This window comes from Pungitius pungitius, chromosome 8, assembly GCF_949316345.1.
Source record: "Pungitius pungitius chromosome 8, fPunPun2.1, whole genome shotgun sequence".
Classification (NCBI taxonomy): domain Eukaryota; kingdom Metazoa; phylum Chordata; class Actinopteri; order Perciformes; family Gasterosteidae; genus Pungitius; species Pungitius pungitius.
The window spans coordinates 16736200-16754168 of record NC_084907.1 but is presented as its reverse complement, the minus strand read 5'-3'; the positions used below and the strand labels follow the sequence as shown (position 1 = coordinate 16754168).

The 17969-nt window shown below is 43.8% G+C and overlaps 1 protein-coding gene across 5 annotated transcripts in view; it reads left to right on the top strand.

The window, feature by feature from the left end:
- Nucleotides 1-3963: 3963 nt before the first annotated feature.
- The window catches only part of LOC119229551 (calmodulin-binding transcription activator 1-like), a 49063-nt gene continuing 35057 nt past the window's right edge, over nucleotides 3964-17969 (top strand). For 3 of the 5 annotated variants that reach the window (XM_037490032.2, XM_037490034.2, XM_037490030.2), the window contains exons 1-3: nucleotides 3964-4089; nucleotides 6134-6229; nucleotides 10991-11094. In XM_037490032.2, coding sequence (XP_037345929.2) covers nucleotides 4065-4089; nucleotides 6134-6229; nucleotides 10991-11094 — 225 coding nt within the window. In that variant the 5' untranslated portion in view covers nucleotides 3964-4064. The remainder of the gene's footprint in view (nucleotides 4090-6133; nucleotides 6230-10990; nucleotides 11095-17969) is intronic. The other 2 variants (XM_037490031.2, XM_037490033.2) reach the window with 1 other exon arrangement.

The window sequence follows — 17969 nt, the reverse complement described above, 5'->3', positions numbered from 1 at the left end:
CATCAATAAATTACCACAGCATGCACAGATGGATCTAAAGATCTAAAATAGGTATTTTGGCTGTCACCATTCCATGCTTGCAATGTGAGGTCAAAAGGAGAACACCAGACCATCTGTCAGTGTATACCGTTGGCCATTTTAGCAGCACTGCAGTGGCTGGAGCCGATTCAGATCAGAAAGGTCATCATTCCTTTTCAGATTCCAGGTCACCATTGGTCGCTTTACAATCATTTACAACTCATAGCAGGATTTAAATAATAAAATATACTAAATACTGTTTTGACTTAAACATTCAGGGATTTTGGTATAATGTGGGTGCTGGCAAACACAGGGTTAAAAGGAAAGATAACAGCAGATACATTTGCAAAGCAATCCACAGAATGTCAGCACAAGACAGATATTTTATTCAGCAAAACCGAAGCTTAATCAATAATAAACATTATTAAGGAATGGCAGCACAGTTGGGACGAAGGCGACACACACAACCATTGAGAAAGTAGTTGGCAAAGTGAGGACATCCAGAGGAAGCACCACCAAAGAAAACACATTAACCAGACTGAGGATTGGACGTACAGGGCTGAACAAAAATATGCAACAAATGAATAAAGGAGGACTGCAAAATAGCAGAAACGGTGGAGCACATCATTTGTCATTGTCAGAAATTTACAATCGAGTGAGACCAGCCAGAGGAGGCTGGCAGTAGCGGAAGTAGTTTTAAAGGATGCATTGACCTTGGAGCCAGGAAAGGGTGCTACACTACCTAAAAGAAAAAGGATTTAGGAAAAGGATTTATTTATAAAGGGATACGTAACTCCAGAGCAGTGGGTGGCGGTAATGCACCTTTTTTTGGATGCCATCCACCATTCAACTTAAAAGAAGAGGAAGAATGTTTTCATTTTTCCATGATTCTTTTATATAATTGGCAGTGTGTGGAAGTTTTCTCTTTTCAGTCCAATTCCAATCTCTACACTAAACCTTAAACCCTAAACCCTGGACACTGCTAAATGGTTGATTGTGAAAGTCTGTGGGGGCTTTAAATGGTGTAAATATGAATGCGACAGCGACAGCACTCATAACGTAAAAAAGTATGGTTTACAATTAAGGGCATTTATTCCATACTTTTTACCTTCTGATGTGAATGTTTCAGGCTCTTTTCTCTCAAAATGATAATGGTAATTTTAAATAAACGTTTTATTGTTTTCTGTTTGCTTTGATCGTAAAATTCAATATTTTATGAAGAAATGAATAACGTGTGCCATCCTCTTTGTTTGGCCTTTTTTTAAGTCTCAATGGTTCCCGTTTTTAACTTCACATTGCAATGACTTGTGGGACAGAAATAAACCCTCACAGAGTTAGTGGGAGCGTGACTTGAAGTTCTTGAGGTAGGGAGTAGATTGGGCCTTTTCCTTTCCACTGAAAGCACTCGGTAAACTACTGTCTCGCCAGAAATATTACTCAATGCTTATTGGCTGATCAACCACAATTCATGACTTGACCCTAACAGTGACAATGGCTGCTCTCCAAAGTAGTTCCACTTAAGGCTCTGGCCATGTCAGCTGAGATTGTGCTTTGGGACTCGCTACAGACTATAAGAAGTCATTTACAAACAAATATAGCATGCTAATTAGCGAGCTAATTTATCACCATGTAGCTAATTGCCACATTGCTGAATCTGGGGCTGTTGTGGGGTCTGGTCCCCAGGGCAGTTGCCCAGTTTTCCTACTTGGTAATACAACCTTGTTTCCTGTCTTAAATTTCACCACTCTGCTGCCAGTAGAATTACATGTTCTCTCGTTTGAAATGTCTCAATTGTTGCAGGAATGGTTTTTGTGCAGGGGGGGGGGGAGCTAAGCCTTCTCTGCTGACCGTTATAGCTATTGTCATCATTTTTTTAAATAAATAAACTACATATATTATAATTATTTTCCCCATTAGATTAATTCGCTCATTGCACAGCCCTTTGTTGCTCTGTTTGCAGCCTGCAGCGCTGCTTCCAGTGCAGCTTGTTTTAAAGAAATCTTTTATCCAATCAGGTTCAGCCCCTCTGTCTTTATGTAACAGAGGCCTGAGGTCCTCTAGATATGCTTTGCACATTAAAGTGTATGGGGAAGATATTGTTGATTGCTATAGTCTTCAACTAATCCGATCTTTGGTTTGACACGTTGGGCGTATTCTTTGATTAACATGTGTCCTGATTGGTCGTGGCCAGCAAACAGAAAGCTAGCTGGCAGGTCTTAGTATTTAGTCGAAGTTCACGTTGAACTTTGTCTGTAAATAGTGAACAGCATGTGTTTCTACATCTACAGTCGAGTGGGTGTTTATTTAGTTAATATCTTTCCTCTGATGTATATTTTTTTTAATGGCCTGTGCTCTGAAGTGTTTTAATGCTGCAGTTTTGATGGATTTGAATTGCATGCTTTGTTGTGAATAAATGTGACTGGTTCAGGGAATTTGATCTTGTCATTGAGTTAATTACATTGATTTGACTATATGCATCGCCCCTTAATTACGCAGCCTCCCATCATGTACATATTTGTGTATCCGCAGTTAGTTTATTTTGAGATGTGTAGCCTCATATAACATTTTATTTCACTTTAAATGTTACAGTTTGAGGTGGAAGGTAGAAAATGAACAGCACGCCATGGTTTTGTGTTTCCTTGTGATCTGGAAATTTCTTCCACCATTCTATACCACAAAGCACATACAAATGATGCATCAGTATGCACAATTGTATCCCCATAATGATGCCTATTATAGGGAGCTATTTAAAGTCAAGTAGCTTAATCTGGCGATTGGACCAATATTAGTTGCTCAAGTACAGATACAGAATAATTTATTTAAGTACTTGTGTTTATATATATGAATACATGGGATTTTCTTTTTGAAAATGTAAAGCATTGGCCAAACGCATGTGCATTGTAGTCCACAGCTTTATTATTTATAAAAATGGCAATAGCACGGTTCTTCCAACCGACAAGGACACGTGGTTTTGAAAGTTTGAATCGATTGATTCGATATTTTTTTAGCGTAATATCATATACATGGGCTCCCCGTGATTATCCATGTCAACGGAGGTGATGTCTGTCAAACACAAGGCACTGGCGCAAGGCGATATTTTTGTAGTCAGAGGGTTCGAACAAAAATGTGCCGGTTGAAACCCGCTATTAAGAAGAAATATCCTAACATTGGAATCACAAGTAATAAACAATGTTACAGCGATTTCCCGCTTGGGATAAATAGATAATGAGGGGAGACGGGGACGCGTTCTTCGTTTTACCCGATAAGTTTTCACGTGACCTATATTATCCCTTTCAGTTCAATATACACGGCTCAAAGAAAGCACTGCGTAAGCGAAGCCAATGTCAGCGCGCGTGGAGCTGTCCTTTCAGCACCACCTCAAAAAAAAAAAAAACCCACATCTCCTTTCCAAGGAATCAAAAGGGTTGTTATGTTGGTTGTAACTTGTGGCGACACGACCTTACATTACGTTTTGTCCAACAGTCCACTGAGTTTGCATGTGGAGCAATGAACGCGCGCGTCGGTATGTGTGTGTATTGTGTGATTGTGTATGTGTGTGCGTGTGTGTGTGCGTGCGCGCGTGTGTGTGTGTGTGTGTGTGATGATGCTGTGGGAGGCTGTCAAGGTGTCCTCGAATACAGACGTCGTCCAGTGACGTGAGAGGGGAGAGAGTGCGAGGATGAGTGCGCGTGAACTTTAAGGGGCGGGGCCAATGGGAACCAACGGAAGCGATGGAGACTTCCGCGCGAGTCACCGTCCCGGATTCTCTCAGTTTGGACCAATAGTCGCGCTCAACGCGGCGGGCTGGGACCCCCCTCCACTCCCCCCACCGCGCACCACCACCTCTTCTCCTCAGCCCCGCCCCCCTCCTTGAGCTGTCCTCTCTGTGCACGCGCGTGGTCCCCCCCTCCCCACCACCACCACCACCACCTCCTCCACCACCACACCACCACCACCACCTCCACCACTAGGTCGAGTCTAGGAGGAGGAGGAGGAGGAAGAGGAGGAGGAGGAGGAGGAGGGATGAGGCGCGCGGTGGAGGGGAAATGGCTGCCGAAAACAAGCCGGAAGGTAAGAGAGGAATAACGGTTTTTATTTGAGACGGCAGAGTCCCGCTTCTCGGGGTTCAGACGAGGCGATGTAGGGACGAGTCACGGAGGGGGAGAGAGATAACGGCGGGGCTTTCCCTTTCTTCTAGCCCGTCCTAAAACACGGACGCAGGTGCTGAACCAGCGACTGTGTGGAGCACGGTTACCCGACCAAATAAATAACGGGAGCAGAGTTGTCCCGTCGGTGAAGGCTCCGGCTCAGGCGGGATAGGGCCGTTTTTCACCGTCCGACGGTTGGCAGCGTTTCTCCCCGAGCAGCTGGTTCACGAGTGCTTTCCAAGCGTTTAGCATAAAAGGGATGGGGATGAGAGTGGTTCACGCTGAAGGAATTCAGATGCTTTCTCTCAGTGTGTGTGAGTGTGAGTGTGTGTGTGTGCGTGCGTGTGCGTGTGTTTATCTGTCTCTATCTGTGTGAGCCTGACATGGACCATTGCATTATAAGATGTACTTTTCTGACATGCATGCACGCTCCCAGACACGCATTCGTGTCTCGGTGCATTCATTCAGACACATTCCAATGTTGGTGTGTGATGGCGTGTGTGCGTGTGTTTATGTTTGTGTTCATTTGATGTGTGCTCCTGCTTGCTTAGGCAGTGAAGGTGAGAATTTGGATGCCTTCTGAAAGAGGAGGGGGGGGGGGGGGGTGGTGTGTTTGTGTCTCCGTTTTAAGTCATGATGTAGTTTATGTTTTTAAACTCCCTCTGTTAAACTCTTGGGGGTCAATAAATTGTCAAACACAGCAGCGACCATTTCATTTTGACTATCCCGACTGTCATTTGTTCTTTTGTGAATTATTTAAGAGATGGCCATAATCACCATACCAAACTTATCCTCAGCTCAACTCAAGGTTAATGAAATCTTTATTCATTACTCGTGCGTTTGACATTTCTTTACAAACATCATGGTGTATTCTGCTGTAGGTATTGCTTTTGTTTTCAGTTCATAGAACAGATATCACTTCCCCCTTTCAAGCCAATAGACACAACATCTGAATCTGTTGTTATGGTTGACCCACAATTCCTCAGAAACTGAGGAGCTGACACACAGTCCTGAACCTGTTTTTTTACACCATTTCGAATTTTTCTTCCTCAGCCATGTGGTAATAAACGTGGAGGGAGGAGTCATTAACCGTCCCGCCACTAGGGACTGGTGTGAGCAGGACTTCCCTAACAGGGCAATTTCAACTACAAAAGTACTATTTCAGAGGCCCATGACCAGGTGTAAAAGTCAGACACGCATAGAGACGAGTGGAGGCGAGCATGCGGAGTGCAGCCAGAGGCCAAGGGAAGGCCGTGGGCTGAGAGCCCCGTTGCGTGAAAAGACTAGAACAGAAGAGACAGATGGCCAATGGGCAGATCAGCAGGCACTACCACATAAAAATGAAACCATCCCCCTGCCCATATACCTACACACACACACACACACACATACACAAACAGACTCACATATTCCTAGTACGTTTGTTTTTTTCTCATAAGAAAATGAAAACATTTACGAGCTTCAGCTGTGCTGAATGGAAGCCAAAATGAATCGCAGTGGTCACAAAGGCAGGAGAGAGCCGTGCACTCTTTCCAGTTCCATCCCCCGCCAGATGTGCGTGGCGCTGATCAGCAGAGTATACCAGTGGGCATGAGAACAACATCCACCATATAGCCTGGTAGACCATCTCCCTCTGTGCTGGTTGGTCTACTTTGTATCATAGCAACAGTGGTCAGGGAAACAGAGAAATGATGAGAGAGAAGAGAAACTAAAGCTGGGTACAAGTTAGTCACACACATGGAGGCAGTGTATCTACTGTGGCCAATCGATCAGGGGACACAATGGAGGCCAGTTAGTGGATCAGAAAATGGATCAGCCCACATCACATCACTTTAAGTTTGTTTTGGGGCTTAAAAAGAGGAAGAATGAAGTGACGTGTGTGACCGCCGAGGAGACCAAAGTCTGAAGCGTCTCCTAAATATGTCCCCGTCTTTGTCTCTCACGCTGCTTCTTTCCTCTCTTTGTAGGACTGAAGAAGATAAGAAATCCAGAGCGAATGGTCCGGATTGCCGTTGGTTACACAGGACACACCCCTCCCAAGAGTGACGACACTGACGCCAACAGTAAGAGACACAGAAACACTCTTCACACTATTTGTGCATGCGCATGCACACTTGTCTGGGGCACAGGGTGACTGTGGGAGCAAGTATAAAAGCCTTCTGGCAGAATGATGTGATGCAGGAACTGACTGAGATCTCCTTCTCATCTGTTCTGTAACACATCACACTAACACATGCATAGACACTTACACTCACACGTACACAAAACAAACACACACTGTGTCTCGGTGCTGAGACGTCATTCCTTTTCAGCTCTCTTACACATCCTGTTTATTTATACATGCCAGTACAGTATGAGCGGGCACACACATTAACACACACTCACGCACGCACACACACACACACACACACACTCACACACCTACACACACAAGCATACATTACTCCACACAGCCACGAGAAGGCAGGGCTTACTTTGGCCATCGGTAGTTTATTGTCATACCTAATCTGTACACATGGCATTATGTGTCCATAATCCTCAATGGGCCTGGTTAAACTAAAGGTGAGATGGAGTGTGTAATCTGGGGTCGCCGCGTGGTCGTGTCTGAGTGCGACTTTGTCTGGGAATGTGTGTGATTGCTGCAGCGTATTAGAGGGACTATAAAGGCAATGATTGCTTTGATTTGTTATTGATTTCTGAGGACTTGACGCAGATGCATTTCTCCTTCTGCCTCTGTGTAAATGTGTGCGCGTGTTTTTGTGTTAGGGGGACAAATTGGAGGAAAATACACCGATGCGACGAGGAGCAGACTGACATGCTGCTTAGTGCGGTGGGGGTGGTGGGGGTATGAATACACCCACCCGAACCCCCTTTTTTTTGTCTTTTCAAAAGGAGCAGCTGGCCTCATACCTACACATGATCCTCTCATTTTGTTAAGAGCAAACAAGACGTAATAGCAAATAAACTAAGACAAAAAATATTTTATAAAAAGACAACGGAATAGAACAGAGAGTTCTGTTTGGGATGGCTGCTTAACATGAGCAGAGCCTGCCCCCGTCTCCTATCTGTTCTCACGTCCCAGCTGGAGGATTACTGGAGGAAAAGTTTATCAGCAGAATGATAAAATTAGCATGCATGCCCATCTCTCTACGCCCTCCTTATCCCCCCCCCCTCTCTCTCCTTCTTCCTGCACTCTGGCTCATCCCATGCTCCCCCCTTTTTGTTCTCCCTGGCTCTCCCTCCCACCCTCCCACCCTCTATCTAGCTGCTGTGCAATGAGCCTTTCTTTCTGTCACATTAATTTCATCTCGAAAAGGGGGAAAATGTGGAAATTTCCCCTGACGCCTCCTAATATCAGTAGGGGGAGAGTTAAGAGTTGTATTCGGGGCGTTTTCTCTCTCTTTACTGAGGAGAGTTTTATAATTAACTGACAGCCATCTCACAAGGGCATTGGCTTGTTTCTGTGTTAAATATGGAGATGACGGTTTTATGAGGTAAAATATTCATCAGTCAGAGGCCACTCTTCTGTGTGTTTTTCCAGTCTAATTCATGGCATTTGGAAGCAATGTTTCACTTTGGTCGAACATTTTCACTTTTTAGCTCGTACGGCCCTGTATGACATAGTGAGCCAGCAAAGCTTTTCAAATTAGCATTCAGGCATCATCACTTTTTTGGACTTTTTTACTAGCGTGATCTGTCTAACGGCAGATATTTGTGGCCTATTGCTGAGGGACTCACATACACTAATGCAGGTATTGAATCTATACTATTTCAAATATATACGCAGCACATCCTTTACATATTCAGTTGTGTTTTCCCTGTGTCCCGGGCTGCTTCATCCTCCTGGGTAGGCAGAAAGAGAAGTTTTCGTCCCATGTCACACCATTGTTCAGCTCCACGGAGAGCCCTTCGGAGCAGATGGAAAAAGACAATTGCGTCAGTACCCAGGCTGAATTTCTTAAAAGAGGGGCGCATTTGCTGGTTCAGGATTGTTAGAAATACAAGATACAAGCCTTTGGGGTCTGAAAGCTCATCAGCATTCAACAAATCTGCCGAGTTGGTCTTGCATAACTTGCCTTTGCTCAGCGTGAAGAGTAAATGTGAGGTTAAGACGACGGGCGAGTTGGTGAAGGTGGGCTTTGAAACGGATTTCGGTACCAAGGTCACTTGTAAAAAAACGCCACTGTGGAACAAATACTGTGATGTCTTCGCTTTGATTGGCAGGCATCGTGTGTGTGTGTGTGTGTGTCTGTGTGAGTCTTGCGCGTGTGAGGGCGTGTGTGCGCCTGTGTCTCCTTGTGTGCCTTATATGCATGTGCGACGGGCTTGTTTGATGTGGTGGTTCTGGTACATTTCAAAGGCGAGGCTCTGATGAGAATTCTTCAGAACGGGAGGGGAGGGGGTTATAGCCAGGAGGGGTGGGGTTTAAACGCTGATTGGCATTCATGGCAGAAAGGCTGGAGTGCTGCTAAAAAAGAAATTAGGCTTTAACTAAGCTGCACCATTCAGCTGTTTAACTAAGCTGCTGCACAGTGCAGCTGTTTGAAATTTTGTCTTCTCAGGCCTTCTATTAATAAATACATAATTGATTAGAGGGAGTGGGAGGAGGAGGGGTGGGGGGGGCGGTTACGTGCTTGAACACACTTCCTACTGACACAAACACGCAGTTATTCTGACATCTACACACTCAAGCGAGCGCACACACATAGACCCCACTCTTGTTTCAGTACTTTCTCCCTTTGCATCCCCGTGTTACCTTGTTCCATCCCCCGGCCTTCGAAGATTTTCACCTTCTTAAACCTTCTTACTCTTGCTAAGTTTCTTTTTTTCTTCATTGGCTATCTTTCTCTGGCTCATTGTCCCCCCTGCCTCTCTCCGTCTCCCAACACCTATCTCTCCTTTTCTCTCGTTGTGTCATCTGCCCCCAGGTAGAGTATAATTCCTATCTTCCCAGGGGAGTCATGAATGGACGCCCTCTACTCAAATGCTTATCAATAACCTTTGAGTGCTTGCTCTCTTTGACTTCTGAGCGGCACAGCCGTTGGGCACACACTAACAAACAGGCGCGCACACACACGCACACACACACACGCACACAGATGCATCTACACAGCAGGGGCTGGTGAAGTATATTACTTTTTTTAATGTCTCTCCAAAATAATTCTCCCATGCATTGCTTGACTTTTAAGTTGTACATTCTTCAATTAGTAGTCACATTGAATTCCACTTCCACAAAAGAAAGTGTATGTTCTCTTTTACTTCAAGGATAAGGGGTGATGTATTCTTGTCATTAAAACACGTCTCATGAAAGGTCCAGAACCACAAATAATGTTGATTCATCTCTCAATACAGAAATACTTTTTTTGTGTTTTTGAGATTGAAATCTTTCAACACTTCGAACCATCTTTTTCAAACAGCTGAGCACTGTAGTTTCCAGCAAACCCATTTGGTGCTCTACTGCAGTCCTTCCCAATGACTGGGTCGGGACTGACAGGTGCGTTACAGGAGATTTTGTTAGGGCAGAATCTTCTGCAGTACTCCTTTGAGCCACACAAGGGCTTGTGAATGCTTGATCTGGTATTTGTAGCTAACTTGATGCTGGTATGAAAGGCTAGCATAGTTTCTGTCCATTTAACTGACAAGAGGAAATTAAAATAACTGGATGTCTGTTAACTCAGCCTGAATACATTTATTATTTCCCATTTATAAATGAACTGGTTTCCAACACATTCACAAATCCAACTCAGGATTAGTCAAACATATTGCTCTTCTTGGCTGCTTTACCTGATCAAAATAGATAGAGGTTGATACGGAAAAGGTAGTAGAGATGGTCAGGAACATTTATTTTAACACAAATTCACTCATAATCATTTATAGTTAAGGCCCATTGTTAATTCAGTTGTGCGTCTTCTGAAAATAAAGTTCAGCAAACACTGCTTAAGTGACTATTTACAGCGGCAGAATGGTTTATAGGATAAGAATAGGAACGAATTACAGGATGTCAACAAACCTGATTTAAACTGCAGACTAAATATCTCCTGTCTGTTGCAACGTTTGGGCGGCTCTATATTTGCAGTTGTGTCTCTCCAGCTCCCGTACAGGAATATTATTATTTCTCTCAGGAGGAGCTAGCCTAGAGTCTCTATTCCATTACCAAACTGTCGTTATAACACCGTGGGAAGAGCATTGCTTTTAAAAGGGATAAGAGATGCCTATATGATTGGCCATGATTGTTACAAACCCCCAATGCACTGATAATGTATGATAATGGATTCTACTAGATCAAAATCGGTTTCCAGGTGGGACCCAGGTGCGCCGTGGCCCTTCACCCAAAATAAGTGCCTTGTCACTCCCTCTGCGCAATGCATACTTAACAATTATTTTGTATCGTGAATCTTGATTGCCAAAGTTATCAAACGTATTTGTCTCGTGTCCCCCCCCAACACCCAAATGTTTAAGATGCGTGACTGAAAGAACACAGACATCTCATCACTGCCACGCCGCATATTCTCAGCTGTACTTCTGATGAATCGGAAATCCCGGCAAGTTAGACCCAAATCAATTAAAGCCTCAGAGGACTGAAAATTCAAATGCAGATCGACTAGTTTAAGGTTACATTATCCATTAAATAGACTTCAAATTAAAAGCCTGTTATGATTTTATCCATCCAGATCACAGAGATGCTGCTTTTTTGGTATTCTCCTCACACGATGTCTCTGTGTCTGATGAGAAATGTCTCTCCTCTTCCTACTCATCCGTCATTTATCTTCCTTTATCTTCACCCCCCCCCCCCCCTCCTCGCCCACCTCCCCTGACTGCTCCAGATGAGCCAGGCCAGTTGAAGATCTACCTTCCTAAGAAGCTGCTAGAGTGTCTGCCCAAATGTTCCTCTCTGCCCAAGGAGCGCCATCGCTGGAACACCAACGAGGTGAGACTTTGAGCCACTCGAGAGGGAAATACCCGCAACAGCGAGATGAACTCAGTGTTTTTTTTCTTCTGGTGACTCATCTCTCGCTAATGTCCCATTGAGAGATGAAGAGGAGGTAAACAAACACAATGGAAACTTTTCATTATGGGACCGTAAAACTGTGACGGCAGGAAATAAAGGCTCAAACAAAAGAAATAGCAAAGAGCCCAAAAATCCAACTGACTATATATCACATTTGGTGTGTCGCTTTCTATCTCGCTTTGTAATCTAAGCGACGCGGGGTTAAGGCGTAGGAATCAGTGGCCCCATTGTGTAAAACTATATACGTCTTAGAGACTAAGAAACAAGAAATAAGGCTGCAGATTGAATGTTTCCACTGCAGAGTGTTACTGGGTTCAATAACTCTATGGTCAGCAGGATAAAGATTGTCATTCTGAACCTCACATTGTTGCTATGCAACCATAGAACGCTTCTAAATGTGTGGCAAATTTTGGCTCTTAGGTGCTTTTTTTTCTGCTTTTTTTTAAATGTGTGAACATGATGCTCTAGTTACATCGTGTAATGTCGTGCTACAAAAAACAAAATGCAGACAAAAAAACGAAAAGCTGTCTGTGAGGAATAAACACCGAAAGCAGTGACCGTGGACCCAGAGGATTTGATCATAGAGAGTTAGAGTTAAGTCAAAGTAACGGTCGGTCTTTTCTTTGCTCCATTTTAGTGAGTATTTACCACATTAAGAACTTTTAGCAAGCTTTGACTGTTGACGATTTCACACAAACTCCTGGCTACCACTCATTAGTATGGTTTACTCTGCTCTTGGGCAGAATTAGCATCATTTTTGCTGCATGAACAATAGATAACTTAAACTGGGCTGCTGGCTAAGTGGTACAATGTAAAATGAGGCCAAATTAGGTTGGGGCCACTCTTTACTCATGGCCAAAGAGAACCCTGGGCTAAACATTTTGGGGTGTGAAAAGCTTTTCCGAGTTGCATGTTGTTCAAGACTTAAGCTGTTAGCTTAGGGAAGTGTTTGATGGTTGGAAATGGATGTGGGCATTTATCGTCCATAGCTCCTTGGTTATGCATTGCACAGCTCACCACCGGTGGGTTTGCTCCATCCATTGTGATGTTGTTGGCCTCTGCTGAGACATTTTCTCCATGTGCAGTCTGTGCACTCCATTATGGATGTGTGTTTGTGTTATTGATTACCAAGTCCAGCATTATTATGCAATGCAAAGCTGATTTGGCCTGTGGTTTTTCTCTCAGGGAAGTCATTACATTTTTCATGCAATCCATCTCAATGAAGGTCATACTGGGAGTTAAGCACGGCGCCTACTGAATAGTGCGCTCACATGAATAGGCGCTGTGTGTGTGTGTGTGTGTGTGTGTTTTCTATGGTACAGAACAACGAAACCGCTGCCGGTTAGGGACTTCCACAGATCAGCCTGGCCAAGAGCAACCGAGCACAAGTCGCAGGGACCAGACCGAAGCACCTTGTTGCTGCTCCCTCTCCTGCGGCTCCCTGTGTCTCCCTTCCAACCTACCATCTAGCACTCTCTATCTTTATCTTTAACCCACCCCCCCCCCCCCCCGACCCCCTTCCCTCTCCCTCTTCATTGCTTTCTCTCTCTCTCTCTCTCTCTGATGAGGAGGTGCAGGCTCAGTTCAGAGGGAGGTTGGGTGTCCCTCAGCGGATTCCTTCAAAGCTCCTCTTCCACCCAGGCATAAAGTTTCCTGCATACTTAAACACTCCATTGTGTCTGCTGCTCCTCTAGCTTGGTGCTTTCGTAGGGGGAGCAATATCCACGCTCGCTGTGCGTCGAGTGAATATATGTTTTTCCGTGTGTGTGAGTGTGTCCGTTAGGGATATGTACAGCTCAAGATTATTGTGGTCGATTATTTTGAAGCTGCAGTGGAAAGAATTGATTTTTTTCTTTTTCTGCTTGTGTTGATCTGTGTCTGTATTGCAGACATTGCAGGAAGTATAGCAGTTTTCTGAAATTGTCATTGGTCATCAAATTAAAGACACATTCTAGACCATTGTAGGTTGTGGTAATTCAATATGTGGGATTTTATGTCAGCCTGCGAGTCAGCTGTCAAATTTGCATTTGATTTATTTATTCATTTGCATCACCTTAAGTTGTGTGTTCAAATATAATGTCTTCCTAGATGTTACCCGTGCTGTGTGGTGATGTGTTATAGACAAGTGGTGTATTGAAAACAGACAGTAATTATTCGGTGTGTAGATTGGGTGTGTGTATACATTTGCGCCTTGGTGGGTTTCCATACAATACTCCATTTCCATACTCTTACACATAAGAAAATCCCAAATTGTTTTTGTGTCTCCTTACTGTTGTCTGCATGAGGAATTAGGATTATCCTTAGAGAGAGAGAGTGTGTGTGTGTGTGTTAATGTGTGCACGCTTTTGAATAGGAAGAGATAGATAAAGAGATTCTGTGTTTGGATGAGGATGCCTTTGATTAGCTCGGACCCAATCTTTACAAGTCTCTCTCTGGTATGTCCTTATTCTCACCTTTTACTTGGCCGGAGAATCTGTGCAAGTGTGTGTGTGTGTGTGTGTGTGTGTGTGTGTGTGTGTGTGTGCATGAGCATGTGTGTGTGTTTGTTTTCTTGTCTGTGTGCACAATTGCATATGACTCTCTGATCTCTGTTTTGTCACGCATGGCTCCCCCCGACACCTTGGCCTCCCACAAGCACTGAGCTGTGACCCCATACATTTCTACCCCATCCACTTCTCCTCCTCCTCGTCTCTGTCCATTCCTCTCTTCTTTCCTCTCTTCTTCCCTCTCTCTTTCACTCTCTCTCTCTCTTTTGTGTATCTACTGATGTGTGAAATTATTCTGGGATGGAGGGATGGATTCCTCCCTGAAGGGCTGAGTGGAGGCGTGAGCCTTTTGTTCAATAATAGATTGGGGGTGTATGTGTATCTGTCCATGGTAATAGACTATAGACTAGTTTTAGATAACAAACCACACTCAGGTGGACAGACCGATGGCAGAGCCTGTTTTAGCCATCGGTGGAGAATGACTTGTTTGGTTCCAGCAAATTCTATGGAATAGTGAAAAACGGAGGCTACACAACTTTTTAAAATGTAGACAAAGGGAAACTTTAGACTCCGGTCCTGGGTATTGCTGGTGAAAAGATATACTGTAGTTACGGTTATGGGGGGAACCTTGACATCCTCAGACAAAAAGACAGGGACAATACTGACTTAAACCCCCTTTCAAAAGCTCACATTTTAACTACAAAACATGCACTCATGAGCAATGCGGCTGAGCATGCCATGTGCATTTTAAAGGCCTTTACTTGAGAGCGTCCTCCCCCCACTGTGACTCAAATGATGCAACTGTCAAATGGGTCGGTACAGACTCCAGTACATCACACAGACGACAGCCGTCTGTGCCACAATGTCTCTGCATGTGAGGTCGCTCAATTGAACGGGTGCAGAAAGCAAGCGTCAGAACATGTCATTATTCTGGTAACGATATGAAATAATATGAACTGATGCATGCAGTGTTTTATTGTGTAAGTCTGCTCTTGTCATGCTGTGATATATTGATAGCTGCGTGGTGTGAAGGCAGCAATTGACAGTTCACACACGCCTCCGGCTGGCGGTGCCGCCGCGTGGCGCTAACGTGATTGCATGACTGAGATGTTGATCAAAAAGCATATACATTTTATACCGCTAACTCGTCGGCCTCCCATGTATGTGCGTCTCCATCGAGGGTAGGCGTTGCCATGGTAACAGATTAGGGGTGGGTGCGTGTGTGTCCCGCTTAATGGTTTGATCGATGTTGCACGTTTGACACGAACGCTGTTGGTGATTGTTCAGTACATTGAAGGTGATAAGAGAGACTTGACATAGCCAGTGTCTGCTCGTGATACCAAACATGTTTGACACACGCACACAAAAATCAAGGACAAAGGCTCTTAATCTCAGGTAGAAATTCCCTCGCACTCACCTGTGTGTCCTGTCTCATCGCAGCTTGTGCTCCATTTTCCAGCCCAAACAGAGCTCTGTGTGCTATGTGTGTTTGTGTTATTATTTGTGTCATTATTGTTGTTTGTGAGCCATTAAATATATACATTGAATTAAATATGCATGTATTTTCCCTACTGCGTTTCCCACAATATTTCACACAAACCCTTGGTAGAAGGAAAGGTTACACAGGACGGACAATGTTAATGTCAAAACCACTAGAAAAAGTACAAGTGTCCACTGTAGAAAGCGTCAGCGGTATAGTAAGCAGCCAGCCAGCGGCAGGTCTCTGTGCTCCGTTCATTCTGTGGTGAAGGGTGCCCTTGATTTATGAATTTGATGAGTGAATTGCTAATGTCCAGCTCACACTGGCGTGGGACCGGGACAGGCTGACAATCTCCATTTTGTCCGCTGTGTCAGAACAAAGACAACAGTTACACGTCTTTGGAAACTTACCAAGAGTTTCGTTTTTTGAGTGAACTTGGTTTGCCGTTCATGTATTTGCAAGAGACTTGGTGTATCCGTGTCACTGTGTGTGTGTGTGTGTGTGTGTGTGTGAGAGCCCATGGCTGTAACCTCCTCAGTTGACATTGAGCTCTGTTCTGTTGCCATTTACCAGAGTAAAGCATGGTTTAATGAGGGGGCAAAGGAGCCAACACACACTATCACACACACATGCAGTCACACACAATCCCTCACACGTGCTTGCACACATGTTTATACACAGACATGCGCACAGACACAATACCAAAGTTTTTTTTTTTTTACAGCTCCTTGTGTTTGATTCCTATTCTTTTATTTTTAATCATTCCTCTGTCTTTTGGGTGGAGAAATATTTTATGTTTGGAGAGCGCCAACTTATAATCACTAATTAGTCCTCCAGGCTCTCCCTCTCTCCCCACATCTCTCTTTCCTCCTCCGCCTCTTTGTCTATCTCTTCATCTCTCTCTGAGCCCGGCATAGCCCAATTAACACCCAATGTCATTTTGTGTCTGTTGTGACTTCCATTTCCGCTGAAACTCAAGGCGTCCATACTGTCCTGCTGACCAAACTGGCAATATGAACCAAAAATTTGCAGCAAAGCAAAGAATTAATTGGATTCCTTCTATTCATGAATGTAATTTCCTTGTTGATTCATGTAATTATCCGGCAAGCTTTTCATTTGCAAATGCGGCTGCACGCGGTAAATTGGACATGTGCGTAGAAGCCTCACAGACGGTTGGAATCTGTATTTCAGCGGGTTATTCAGATATTTCAGCATTCACATGTTCGCAAAAGGGCTGAGATCAACCAGGTTTTACAAGTCTAGTCAGGAAAAGCCAGGTGTCTGAGGTAGGAGTTAGTATCGTCTCTCCTCTCTTTTCCTCCCCTCTCCTCAGCTCCTACCCAACAGGAAGCCCCACATTCTCCTCCTCTTCTATTTTCCCGCATGCTGCCACAGACCTACTATTTATCTTGCCCACTATAATTTGACACAAAATATTGTTAACTGGAGACACAGAAATATATTAAACAGTGGGAATGTGTGACTATGAGTGTGGGGGAGCTGTGTGTGCGCCTCATCTCGTTTGTGTGTGCTTGCGTGTGTGTTAGAGTGTGTCCTTGTGTCTTAACTTCCAAGCCCAGACAAAAGGAACTGAATGGCCGGCAGTGTCTCCTGTGATAAGACGCCAGGCTGTAGACTGGAGACCATACTTTTTGTATCCTTAAATGTTCCCACATAGAACAACTGTAATATCTGAGTCCTGTGTAGATTAGATTTGATTCATTGGAGACAGATAAAGCATTAAAATGTGTGCGTGTGTGGGTCTGTGAGAGAATGTGCACACATACACCGTTGGTCCTTGTGCGATTTGTGTGTGTGTCTACTATATGTGTAGAGCTATATCTAGAAAACTTTATTCAACTTTGATAACTTCCTCCTCAGAATTTACAACGGCTTCAGGAGTAAAACATACTTTACAGCAGCGTGAGGCAATTTTGCATGTTTATATCCCCAAATAACAGTGAGATGTCAACGAAGAAATCGCAGTGTAAATCAAGCACCACAGGTGCGGGGGCCATATTGATTTCTTTAGCGTCGTCATTCTCTGACTTAATAACGGCTGGAGCTTAGAGACCTGTAACAGAATATTCCAAGTTCAGGATTTTGGAAACCGATACATATTTCATACGCTCTGCTCATATTTTATCAACCAGGTTTCCGTCAACAATACTTGTCTGAAAGTCCCTCTCACACTATTGTATTGTATGTATGATAGCTTAAATTAAGTCTGGGTATTTTGGCACAAAACCAAATATCCTAATATATTGATCTGTAACTTGTGAGTTGAAGCTTCCTCAGCAAATACTTTTACTCAAAACGAATGCACTTGGCATTTTATTGGTTTCATTGAATTTACCTGTTTTAAATTGTATGTGTTTCTTTCTTTTGCTTATGGCGGCATAATGTTGATTCGGTCTTGACAGAATTTTTAAGCTATGGTGAGATATATAGTTATGGCTTTATCATTTGTAGTGCAACATAATATTCATAAGCTTGAAGTTAGAGAACGGTTAAATATTTGGGATATATTCCAGTGGGTATACTTGATTTTTGTATTAAGTTGGCTTTGTAAGTTGTACTTAGAGTATTATAATCCAGACAGTTCAGTTGAGTAAACATCCATAAAGACACAAAGAGAACGATAGCAGCAAGCACAAAATATACAATTTAATGCTAAAGTAATTAAAAAATTCAGACCAATTTCCAAAGGGACTACAAAAGTGTATTCAATTGTTGATTTATGTTCCGTAAAGTTGCTGCGAGGTCAAATAGTCCATTTTGTGGATATCAAATGGATCTGAGTGTTTTGGCCTCATAGGCTTTTAAAC